At 38.9% G+C, this 13,486-nt stretch overlaps 1 protein-coding gene across 2 annotated transcripts in view; it reads left to right on the top strand.

Annotated features, from left to right (window-relative positions):
• Nucleotides 1-13,486, top strand: part of LOC129521283 (adhesion G protein-coupled receptor E2) — a 45,237-nt gene that overhangs the window by 27,022 nt on the left and 4,729 nt on the right. The window contains exons 15-18 of one of the 2 annotated variants that reach the window (XM_055342574.1): nt 3,424-3,490; nt 3,743-3,834; nt 4,959-5,127; nt 5,213-5,323. In XM_055342574.1, the coding sequence (XP_055198549.1) occupies nt 3,424-3,490; nt 3,743-3,834; nt 4,959-5,127; nt 5,213-5,323 (439 nt within the window). Of the gene's footprint in view, nt 1-3,423; nt 3,491-3,742; nt 4,009-4,958; nt 5,128-5,212; nt 5,324-13,486 lie in introns of those variants that run through there. The other variant, XM_055342575.1, reaches the window with a different exon arrangement.

The raw sequence follows: 13,486 nt of genomic DNA, 5'->3' as shown, positions 1-13,486 counted from the left end.
GGAGAATGTCTTTAAAGCTCTGTCATTTGAATAGCAAAACTGAAGCTGAAAGAAGTGCTTAGGACATCAGTTAAAAAAATTGAATCTACTCTTTGTCCAAATCTTTCAGGATATTACAGTGTTTTTATTTCAAAAGTAGAGTTGATTTAAATAATCATATAATAGATTATATTATAGTTAAGATTTATGAGGTACCTCCTTTATGCCATGCATTTTTCCAACCATTTCTGTATGTGGTGACTATCTTAGTCCTTACACTAATACTATGAAGTCGGTACAGTCCTTTGCCCCATTTTACAGATGAATAAAATGAGCCACAGATAGTTTAATTAAATGCCCCAGGTGCATGGCTAGTAAGTGGCAGAGGTGGGATTCAAATCTAGAGTCAAGCTGTAGAACTTGTACTCTCTTATCTTCACCTTTAACGCTCAGTTTTGTGTTTTTACTCTTATTGACATGTATTTCACACACCATAAAATAGACTCTTTAGAGGCGTACAAGTTAGTGTTTTTAGAATAATCACAGATAGATAGGGAGTGTGCAAGCATGAGTGGCGGTGGGCAGAGGGAGAGAAACAAAGATTCCCAAGCAGGCATCATACTTAGTGTGGATTCCAACATGGGGCTCCATCCCATGACCCCAAGATCATGACCTGAGCCAAAATCTAGAGTTGGATTCTTAACTGACTGAGCCACACGGTGCCCCTTCCTTTAGTGTTTTAGACATTTAGTGTTTTCAATATATTCATAACAATCGATATAAAGAATTCATCTACAAAGTTTCTAATCAGTGCTTCCTTAGAGACATTTTCTTTTTTTTTATATTTTCAAAAAGATTTATTCATCCATCTGACAGAGATAGAGAGAGAGCACAAGCAAGGGAATCAGTGGGCCCAATGTGGGGACTGATCTCATGACCGTGGGATCATGACCTGAGCTTAAGGCAGATACTTAACTGATGGAACCATCCAGGTGCCTCTTGCTTACATTCTTCTTAGCCTATACTTTAGTTGTCCTGAAATGGCCTTTCACACTCCCCATTGTTCTGAAGTGCCTTGCTCACTCTCTACTTTACTGGAATGTTGGATCAAAAGTAGATTCTGTCACTGTGTGTCAGTAATACCTTCAACAATAGACTGAAGATTTTTATACATTAATTACCAATCTGTGATCATAAGAGAACATCTGTTTTGCGCTGTTGTTAAAACTAAATCAAACAACTCAACAACAAAAGACAAATAATTCAGTTTAAAAATGGGGGTACTTGGCTGGCTCAGTTGGAGCACATGACTCTTGATATCGGGGTCATGAGTTTGAGCCCCATGTGGGGTGTAGAGATTAGTTAAGTAAATAAAAAATGAAAAAATGGACAAAATATGTTAATACCCATTCCTCCAAAGATGATATGTAAATGACTAATAATCACATGAGAAGATGCTCAACAACCATAGTCATCAGGAAAATCAAGTCAAAAACCACAAATAAGATGTTACTTCATACCCATTAGTTAAAACGGTTAAAAAAGACAGGCAGTAAAAAGTGCTTGTAACGATGTGGAAAATTTGGAACACTTATACGTTGGTGGTTGGAATGTAAAATGGTGCAGCCACTTTGGAACTTGGTTGGACAGTTTGTCACAGGGTTCAAAGTATAGCTACCACATGCTAGGATATCTACCCAAAACAAATGGAATCGTATGTTCACACAAAAACTTGTACCTGAGCACTGAGGGGGGCACTTCATGGGATGAGCACTGGGTGTTATACTATATGTTGGCAAGTCAAACTCCAATAAAAAATTTAAAAAATATACAAAAAAACTTGTACCTGAATACTAATAGCATACTCTTCAAAACTGGAAATAACTGGAATGTCCATGAAGTGAAGAATAGATAACCAAGATGCAGCTGGATATCCATCCATCAGAATATTATTTAGCTATGAAGAAAAGGCAGGAGTATAACTTATCCATAAAAACGTGCTGCAATTCAGATAACATTGAAAGCATGATGCTAAATGAAAGGATCCAGTCATAAAAGACCACATATTGCATGATACCACTTATGTAAAATGTTCAGAACAGGCAAATCTGTTGAGTGAGAAAGCAGAGTAATGGTGCCCTGGGGGGAGGGGAGGAATGGAGTGTGTGGCGGTGGGGAACACATGACTGCTAGAGTGAATGAAGTTTCTCTTTGAAGAGCTGAAATTATCTTAAGGCACTAATCTAACCTTAAGTTAGATTTTGGTGCAGGCACGCAACACTGTGGATATTCTAAAGACGACTGAACTGGATAATTTAGATGGGTGAACTTATGGTATGTAAAATATATCTGAATAATGCCATGAAAAAAATACAAAACTAAGTGGATGGGTTTTGCAGAGGTGGGGTTCAAGGTGGGGCTTTTGCTGATGGAAAAAAATTATATTGAACAGTACAAAAAAGGCCGTTAAAACCATGTTAGATTCACAGGACTCTCTAAATCTGTTAACAGGTGTGTGGGCTTCTCCTTGGCTTCAACACCGTTTATCTCAGTGACAGCATTCACTCTTCATATCGCAACCAAAAATATAATTTCCTTATTGAATCATCCTTAGCCATCCTAATCCTTTAGACTTTCATCTAATCATGATGTCCAATGATACATTCTCACAGCCTCACATTTTATTTATTTATTTTTATTTTTAATTTTTTTTGATTTTTTAATAATAAATTTATTTTTTATTGGTGTTCAATTTGCCAACATACAGAATAACACCCAGTGCTCATCCTGTCAAGTGCCACCCTCAGTGCCCGTCACCCAGTCACCCCCACCCCCTGCCCTCCTCCCCTTCCACCATCCCTAGTTCGTTTCCCAGAGTTAGGAGTCTTTATGTTCTGTCTCCCTTTCTGATATTTCCTACCCATTTCTTCTCCCTTCCCTTTCACTATTTTTCCCTTTCACTATTTTTTATATTCCCCAAATGAATGAGACCATATAATGTTTGTCCTTCTCTGACTGACTTATTTCACTCAGCAAAATACCCTCCAGTTCCATCCATGTTGAAGCAAATGGTGGGTATTTGTTGTTTCTAATGGCTGAGTAATATTTCATTGTATACATAAACCACATCTTCTTTATCCATTCATCTTTCGATGGACACTGAGGTTCCTTCCACAGTTTGGCTATTGTGGACATTACATCCTCACATTTTTGTTTTATTGTTGCAGTATGTCAAATTATGTGTCTCTGCTCCATGTGAGATTTGTGGGTTTTAAGACCGTATTTACTTTCTTTATCATGTATCTTCAGAGCTAACCACAGAGCCTGTCACAAAAGAGTCACTCAGTATTTGTTGATGAATGAATGAATGTTGGTGAGTGAATGAATTTACATGATAGTTCTATATTCCTAAGGACCAATGCATTTTTGTGTTCTCTTGCTCAGCTGCTGGCTCAACCCAGAAGAGAGATTTATATGGAGCTTCCTTGGGCCAGTCTGCACCATCTTCTCTGTGAGTGATGACATCAAAGCATCCTTAATGCTCAGCTGGGGGTCATTAGAGGAGCAGAATTTTAAGGGAGGGTGACAGAGGCAGGCATGTCACTGGATTTGTTTAGTTTTCTAAGACTATTCTTAAAACTACAAACTCTACCATTGATAGTTAATATGAAAATGACTTAAATATGGAACTGATGTTGGACAGGCTAGGATGCAGAGAACAGATCGAAATTTTATTCAGTAAACCGTCTGTGGTTTTCTGAAGGTCAATTTAGGTTTCTTTCTGATGACCCTCTGGATTTTGAAAAGCAAACTGTCTTCCCTCAACAGTGATGTATCCACCCTCCAGAACACAAGGTAAGATGAAGAAAAGAGTGACAACCCAACAGACACGTGTGATCCTAAGGGCAAAGCTGTGTACCTCAGCAGTCCCTGATGCTTCTTCTCGGGGTCTTCTGAGGGGACCTGAGTAGAGAGATGAAGCTATTCTTCTATGGAAGATAGCTCAGATTCACTGGTGTGATGCTGACAACCTGGGCAAATGTGCTATGCTTTTTCTTTTCTTGAGAGAGAGAGAGAGAGAGAGAGAGAGAGAGAGGTGGAGGGGATAGAAGAGGGAAAGGGAGGGGGAGAATCTTTTGCAGGCTCCACATTCAGTGGGAAGCCTGACTTGGGGATCCATCCCAAGACCCTAAGATCATGATCTAGCTGAAATCAAGAGTCAGACATGTAAGTGACTGAGCCACCAAGTTGCCTCTGTTCTATTTCTAACCCCAGTTTGTGACTCCCTCAGAAACAGGAAGAATTGGCATTTGTTAACAAACATTCTTTGGACTTTTGCCATCAGTCCTACTTTTGCCATCAGTCCTATGACTAACGTGCAGAGACCATTTATTTTTCTATGAAGCACTTAGAAAAGCCTGTGACTAATCCCACATCCTAGTTTACACTTCCACACCCCACCCTTGATTCAGGCTCCTACTGACCCCTCTTCCATTCCTCTCTCTGGGGAAAATCCTATTCCATGTCAAATCTTCTGGGAGGCTTGGGCAGTCCTTTGCTCCAGCAACGTTTGTGCAAATTTAATGTTGTTCTTTCATTTTCCTATCATTATCCTTTCCAAATGAAAATAGAAATATTGCCTTTGTTATTTTTAATGCCCAGGTCCCAGCACAGAACCTGATGCAAAATGCCTTCTCCATAGTGTTGGATGAAATTCAGGATCTCTATATAGCATCATAAAACCTTTGAAAATTACTTTAGGAAATGTCCCTATCCTCCCAATCCAAATCAAAATGCCATCCTTGTCAAAGTGGTATGTTTTATAGGAAATCATTGATAATAAATTTCAAGCTGATCACCAGTCAGAGAACTCATCACCAGCAGGGGAAGACGAAGCATCAATGGACTAAAGAGGTGAGAAATGGCTTTCATTGTGTTGCCCTGGGTGAATCATTAGTCTTCTTTCTCTTCCTACCCAGGATGCTGACATTTAAAGCCACAGCTCAGCTCTTCATCCTGGGCTGCACGTGGTGCCTGGGCATCCTGCAGGTGGGTCCAGCTGCCCACGTCATGGCTTACCTGTTCACTATCATCAACAGCCTGCAGGGTGTCTTCATCTTCCTGGTGTACTGCCTCCTCAGCCAGCAGGTACTACTGCCCAGCTCCCACCTGGGATGCTTCCTATCCTCACTCATCTCAGTGAACTGATCCAGAGCATACTTTGCCTCTGCAGGTGAGGGAGGAATATGGAAAATGGTTCAAAGGAATCAGGAAAACAAGAGCTGAGTCAGAGAAATACACACTTTCCAGCAGGGCCATGTCTGATGTCAACAAAGCCATGATGGTAAGTAAGATCAGGCATTGCTCCCAGAGCACTTCATTAAGTGATCTGCTTGAGTACCATATGCTCACTCCATTTAGCAATGTTAGTGTGCAGCAAAATATGCCTCAGAGTGCTCTCACTTACTTTGTTTTTGACTCATTAACTATTTTTAAAAATTTTTATTTATTGCTTTTTAATTTGAATTCAATTAGCCAACATATAGTGACTCATAAACTGTTAACAATGACCTATTTTTAAAGGGTTGTTTTAGACAAATACCCACTATTTGCTTCGACGTGGATGGAACTCGAGGGTATTATGCTGAGTGAAATAAGTCAATTGGAGAAGGACAAACATTATATGGTGTCATTCATTTGGGGAATATAAAAATTAGTGAAGGGGAATAAAGGGAAAGGAGAGAAAATGAGTGAAAATATCAGTGAGGGTGACAAAACATGAGAGACACTTAACTCTGGGAAATGAACAAGAGGTAGTGGAAGGGGAAGTGGGCAGGGGGTTGGGGTGCCTGGGTGATGGGCACTGAGGGAGGCACTTGGCGGGATGAGCACTGGGTGTTATGCTATATGTTAGCAAATTGAACTCCAATAAAAAATTTAAAAAAAGATAAAAAAAGGATTGATTATATTTTGGACCACAAGCTAGTCTTAATAAATTTAAAAAGATTAAAATTAAAAAAATAAAGGGTTTAGAATATATTTTGTTCTTAGGAGCTGTGTTCATGTTAACACTTACACATCAACACTCTAATGAAGCACTTGCTGTATGCCAGACATGCCCACTCGGTAAACAAGACTCAGTGATCTGAAGCAGTGACGCACATTCTACTTAAAGCCATGTTATCCTATCCTTTTTCTCTACCTCCACCTATATCTCCCTGAGCAGCAAGTCACATAAAGGCAAGCATGGGGGAAGTTGATGTACATATTTATAAATTAAACAGAAATAAGTGTTATCTGGCATTTTGGAATCTTGTCAGAGAGCTTGATATTTTCAGTACTCCTGTAACCACCAGGAAAGCAGGAAGATAAACAATAATACCATAGGATAATTCATGGCTATGGTTATTAGGAACCAACACTTACTAGTTTAGATTTAACTGAGTATTTACCTATTGTTTCTAAACTCTTCTATTGTCTGTAAAAGATTCCCATGAGTCTCCCTTCCCATCTAAAGGAACCTACTCTCCTGCCAGGAAGTCTTCCTGTATTTCTCTCATTACCTTGTTCTCCCAGCCTCCACTGGCACTGGTTCTGCCGCTGAATCTTCTGTCTCCTCCCCCTTCCTCAGTAAATGTCTTACCACCTATTTCATAGAGAATTCAGAGTCATCTGATGACACCCGGTGAAATCTATGTCGTTGGCCATACCAACCAAACATCAGCATGCATCCTGTCCACAGTCCCTTATCATTGGTGCAATTTCTCTCCACCTCTACGTCGAGTGCTTCCACCTACTCTTTAATCCCATTCTTCATGGCTTAAAGGTAATTATCTTTAAGTTATTGTTCACACATTCTCCCTCTCTCTTGCTCTCCTTATGTCACAGTCTTAAAGTATTCTTTCACAGTTCTGCAAACATGTTTGGTTCTGTCCCATCTTAAAATCATGTACTACTTGTTCCCTTTTTAGCTATCAGCCAAGAGTTGACTTCTTTCTCTGTCTCCATTTCCTTGCCTTATACTCACTTCCTCCTCCTGCACCTCTTGCAAATATGGTTTCTTTACCCTATCATGCCACCCAAACAAACATGTCTTAGATCTACAATGATCTCCATGTTCCTAAAAAGTTTTCTCAGAAACTTGGGACAATATTAATCTTTTCTTTTCTTTTTTTAAAAAATATTTTATTTATTTATCCATCTCTCTCTCTCTCTCACACACACACACACACACACACACACACACACACACAGAGAGAGAGAGAGAGAGAGAGAGAGACCCAGAGACACAGGCAGAGGGAGAAGCAGGCTCCACCCAGGGAGCCTGATGCGGGACTCCATCCCGGGAATCCAGGATGGCTCCCCGGGCCAAAGGCAGGCGCTAAACCGCTGAGCCACCCAGGGATCCCCTGCCCTCATCTTTTCTGAGGAAACACTCCATCATTATCTCCTCTAGATTCTACTCACATACATTTATTTCTATGTCTTTCTTCCATTCTCCCTACCTTTTACCTCTTTGTTCCGTTTATGGCTCCATCCAATAGATCAGTTCCAGAATGACTTCAGTTCTCACTAGGTTCTTTCCACCTAGACAATAGCATCTATTTTTTAGGTTCAGTTACCACTTAGATACAAATGACAACAATATATATTTCTCCATTTGATCTCTGAGATCTAGATGAGTATTTATAGCTTCTTATTTCCTATATCTTGAAGACACCTCTAACTCAGTTTTATTAACTCTCTTCTTATGTTTGGTGTAAGTTTTATTTGCTGTTCTTTCAGTTCCTTTGGGTGCGAGGTTTGCTAGTGTATTTGAGTTTTTTCCAGTTTTGTGAGGGATGCTTGTATTGCGAGGTATTTCCCTCTTAGGACTCCTTTTGCTGTATCCCAAAGATTTTGAGTGGTTGCATTTTCATTTTCATTAGTTTCCATGAATCTTTTTTTAAAAAATAAATTTATTTTTATCGGTGTTCAATTTGTTAACATACAGAATAACACCCAGTGCTCATCCCGTCAAGTGCCCACCTCAGTGCCCGCCACCCAGTCACCCCCCACCCCCCGCCCACCTCCCCTTCCACCACCCCTAGTTCGTTTCCCAGAGTTAGGAGTCTTTCAAGCTCTGTCCCCCTTTCTGATATTTCCCATTTATTTTTTCTCCTTTCCCCTTTATTCCCTTTCACTATTTTTTATATTCCCCAAATGAATGAGACCATATAATGTTTGTCCTTCTCCTATTGACTCATTTCACTCAGCATAATACCCTCCAGTTCCATCCACATCGAAGCAAATGGTGGGTATCTGTCGTTTCTTTTTTTTTTAATAAATTAATTTTTATTGGTGTTCAATTTACCAACATACAGAATAACACCCAGTGCTCATCCCGTCAAGTGTCCCCCTCAGTGCCCGTCACCCATTCACTCCCACCCCCTGCCCTCCTCCCCTTCCACCACCCCTAGTTCGTTTCCCAGAGTTAGGAGTCTTTATGTTCTGTCTCCCTTTCTGATATTTCCCACACATTTCTTCTCCCTTCCCTTATATTCCCTTTCACTATTATTCATATTCCCCAAATGAATGAGAACATACACTGTTTGTCTTTTTCCGATTGACTTACTTCACTCAGCATAATACCCTCCAGTTCCATCCACGTTGAAGCAAATGGTGGGTATCTGTCGTTTCTAATGGCTGAGTAATATTCCATTGTATACATAAACCACATCTTCTTTATCCATTCATTTTTCTTTTTTTTTCCATTCATCTTTTGATGGACACCGAGGCTCCTTCCACAGTTTGGCTATTGTGGACATTGCTGCTAGAAACATCGGGGTGCAGGTGTCCCGGCGTTTCACGGCATCTGTATCATTGGGGTAAATCCCCAGCAGTACAATTGCTGGGTCGTAGGGCAGATCTATTTTTAACTCTTTGAGGAACCTCCACACAGTTTTCCAGAGTGGCTGCACCAGTACACATTCCCACCAATAGTGTAAGAGGGTTCCCTTTTCTCTGCATCCTCTCCAACATTTTTGGTTTCCTGCCTTGTTAATTCCCCCCATTCTCACTGGTGTGAGGTGGTATCTCATTGTGGTTTTGATTTGTATTTCCCTGATGGCAAGTGATGCGGAGCATTTTCTCATGTGCATGTTGGCCTTGTCTATGTCTTCCTCTGTGAGATTTCTGTTCATGTCTTTTGCCCATTTCATGACTGGATTGTTTGTTTCTTTGCAGTTGAGTTTAATAAGTTCTTTATAGATTTGAAACTAGCCCTTTATAGTTTCCATGAATTTTTTCCAATTCTTCTCTTATTTCCTTTTAATTACCCATTAACCAAAGCAGGATGCTCTTTAACCTCCATGTGTTTTTCCAAATTTCTTCCTGTGATTGAGTTCTAGTTTCAAAGCATTATGTTCTAAAAATATGCAGGGGACAATACCAATCTTTTGGTATCAGTTGAGACCTGATTTGTGACCCATTATGTGGTCTATTCTGGAGAAAGTTCCATGTGTGCTTGAGAAGAATGTGTATTCAGTTGCGTTTGGATGCAAAGTTCTGTAAATTTCTGTGAAATCCATCTGGTCCAGTGTATCATTTAAAGCTCTTGTTTCGGGCATTCTGGGTGGCTCAGCAGTTTAGCACAACCTTCAGCTCAGGGTGTGATCCTGGAGACCCTGGATCGAGTCCCATGTCAGTCTCCCTGCGTGGGACCTGCTTCTCCCTCTGCCTGTGTCTCTGCCTCTCTCTCTCTCTCTCTCTGTATGTGTGTGTGTGTCTCATGAATAAATAAATAAAATCTTAAAAAAAAAACAAAGCTCTTGTTTCTTTGCTGATGTTGTGCTTAGAATATCTGTCATTTGCAGAAAGGGCCGTGTTGAAGTCTCCTACTATTAGTGTATTATTATCTAAGTATGTCTTAACTTTGTTTATTAATTGATTGATACACTTGGCAGCTCCCACATTAGGGGCATAAATATTCATGATTATTAGGTCTTCTTGTTGGATAGACCCTTTGAGTATGATATAGTGTCCCTCTTCATCTCTTACTACAGTCTTTGGGACAAACTTTAATATCTGATATGAGGACTGCTACCCCAGCTTTCTTTTGAGGACCATTTGAATGATAAATGGTTCTATAACCTTTCATTTTCAGGCTGTAGTTGTCCTTAGGTCTCAGATGATTCTCTTGTAGACAGCAAATAGATGGGTCTTGCTTTTTTATTCAGTTCAAAACCCTGCACCTTTTGATGAGATCATTAAGCCTATTCACGTTCAGAGTTACTATTGAAAGATATGAATTTAATGTCATCGTAATACCTATTCAGTCTCTGTTTCTGTAGATTATTTCTTTGGGCTTCCTCTTTCTTTACAAGGTCCTCCTTAATATTTCATGCAGAGCTGGTTTGGTGGTCACATATTCTTTCAGTTTCTGCCTATCTTGGAAGCTCTTTATCTCTCCTTCTATTCTGAATGAGAGCCTTGTTGGGTAGAGTATTCTTGGCTGCATGTTCTTCTCACTTGGGACCCTGAATATAACCTGCCAGTCCTTTCTGGCCTGCCAGGTCTCTGAGGAGAGGTCTGCTGTTAATCTAATATTTCTCCCCATTTAAGTTAGGGATTTATTGTCTCTTGCTGCTTTAAGGATTTTCTCTTTATCTTTGGAATTTGCAAGTTTCACTATTAAATGTTGAGGTGCTGAATGGTTTTTACTAATTTTTTTTGGGGAAACCTCTCTATCTCCTGGGTCTGAATGCTTGTTATCTTCCTCAATTTAGGGAGGTTCTCATCTATGATTTGTTCAAATATGCTTTCTGGCCCTCTGTACCTCTCAGCGCCCTTGGGAACCCCAATTAAATGTAGATTTTTCCTTCTGAGACTATCATTTATTTCCCTTAACCTTTCCTCATGGTCTTCTAATTGTTTTTCTTTTTTTCCCCTCAGCTTCCTTCCTTGCCATCAACTTGCCTTCTATGTCACTCAGTCTTTCTTCCATCTCATTAACCCTCATCGTTAGGACCTCCAGTTTGGATTGCATCTCATTTAATGGATTTTTAATTTCAGCCTGATTAGATCTAAATTCTGCAGTCATGAAGTCTCTTGAATCCTTCATGCTTTTTTTCCAGAGCCACCAGTAGCTTGATAATTGTACTTCTGAATTGGCTTTCTGACATGGAATTGTAATCCAAATTCTGTAACTCTGTGGCAGAGAGGACTGTTTCTGATTCTTTCTTTTGTGGTGAGTTCTTCCTTCTAGTCATTTTGCTCAGTACAGAGTGGTTGTATGAGTGGGCTCAGTCCAGAATATCAAACACAATCTAATAAATTTCACCCCAGATGATTCTGACAAGGTCAGAGACCAGAAATTGAAAACAAATATCAGACTGAAATAAAACAAAAGGACCACTAAAGAAAAACAAATTTTAAAACAAAGTAGTAAAAGGTGAAAGATTTATATGATCTAAAGAGAAACAAGAGGGGTAGTGGAAAGGGAGGTGGGTGGGCGGTTGGGGTGACTGGGTGACGGGCAACGAGGGGGGCACTTGACAGGATGAGCACTGGGTGATATGCTATATGTTGGCAAATTGAACTCCAATAAAAAAATTAATCATCAGATTTCCACAAATTCTTTTTTTTACTGTTTTTTAAGCATTTGGTGCTAAAAAATTTATTGTGCAGATCAACTTTTACAATCCACTCCGTTTTTCTTTCCCTTTCACTTCATACACAAAAGTTCATCATTTAGTTTATATAGCATTATTTTGAAGTGAGCCATCTTGATTTGATCATGGCACATGGAAAAGGTAGACCAAGGGTGGATAACCTCACCAAAGATACTCGTCTCCTGGTACAAAACCAGAGATTTATTTTATTAACTCATACAATGACAATGCCAAGAATACCTTTAGATAGACAGTAAAGATAGTCTCTAATGTTACTGATTAAAAATAAACATAGCAGTAGTGAGAATATGGAGAAATGAAAATTCTCATACCTTGTTGATTGGAGCATAAAATGGTACAGTATCTTTTGAAAACAGTTTGGTAGTTCTTCAAAATGTTAAGCAAAGAGCTACATGACCCAGTAATTCTATTCTTAGGTACAACCATACCTTGTTTTATTTCATGCCACATTATTGCCTTTCTCAGATACTGTGTTTTTTTCAGACTGAAGGTTTGTGGCAACCCTATGTCAAAAGAATCTATTGCTGCCATTTTTCTAATAGCATTTACTCACTTCGTGTCTCTGTGCCACATTTTTGTTCTTACAATATTTTAATTTTTCAATTATTATTTTATTTGTTACAGTGATCTGTGATCAGTGATTACAATTCACTGAAATCTCAGATCATGGCTAACATTTTTTAGTAATGAAATATTTTTAAATCAAAAAGTAAGTAAATAAAGCATTTGTTATGAGAAGTGATCCATGTTATGAGAAATGATTTCCCAGACAGAACATGAAAGACTCCTAACTCTGGGAAACGAACAAGGGGTGGTGGGCGGGGGTTGGGAGTGACTGGGTGATGGGCACCGAGGTGGGCACTTGACAGGATGAGCACTGGGTGTTATTCTATATGCTGGCAAATTGAACACCATAAAAATAAATTCATATATATATATAAAATAAAGCTGCTTGTGGAATTGAAAAAAAAAGAAATGATTTCCCAGAAATAAGGAAAAGTTATATGCATAGATGAGGTAAACAATATGTAGAATTCCACAAATTCTTAAAGCGAATTATGAAGTTAGTTATTATAAAAATCCTTCTTCATTTGTTATATGTAATTATATTTTTGTAGTAATAGATCTTAAATGCTACAGAACTAAAAATTGCTAAATATTTAATAAATGTCATATAAAATATCTTAAGTACTTCATTAATATTAAAGTTGCCAATTAATACACCTAAAAAATAAAACAAAGTAGTAAAAAAGGCCAAGAATCCCAAAGAAGAAGAAAAAAAAAGAGAAAAAAAAACAAATGTAAAGAGAAAAAATAAGAAAAAAATAATGAGAAGGAAAAAAGGGGGGACTGGGAGATGGTGGTAGTGACAAAGTTGTAGTGGAGGGAGAATGTAGTCTCCCTGAGGGGTCCTAGAGGGTGATCCTCTTGGTTCTGAGTATATTAAGTTCTGTACGTTAGAAGATGCTCAGTCCCAAATTTATATAAACCAGAAACACTTGTAGAAAGCCCCAACATTGACCACCAAAACATAAATAAGATAAAAGGGGGGGCAGAATGGGAATGAGGAATCTCACAGAATGAACCAGTACGGTATACCACTTGATTCTGGGTGCATGCTGGTCATATTTTAGAAGGTATTAACTTCTGCCATTGTAGAACAAAGTGAGGCAGAGAAAATCAAAAACACAAAATAACAACAACAACAACAAAAAATATCTCCCAAAAATAAGTTGAATATGTTGAAGGGAATCTAGAAGTGAAAATATATCTAAAGCCTGTAATTGTAGAAGTATGAAAGTCAAAAAGGAAGAAACTTAAAAATGAAAAGGTGG

Source organism: Nyctereutes procyonoides, unplaced genomic scaffold (assembly GCF_905146905.1).
Source record: "Nyctereutes procyonoides isolate TBG_1078 unplaced genomic scaffold, NYPRO_anot_genome, whole genome shotgun sequence".
NCBI classification, from domain to species: Eukaryota; Metazoa; Chordata; class Mammalia; order Carnivora; family Canidae; genus Nyctereutes; species Nyctereutes procyonoides.
Note: the sequence above shows the minus strand (reverse complement) of the source record. Positions and strands in the feature narration are given on the sequence as shown.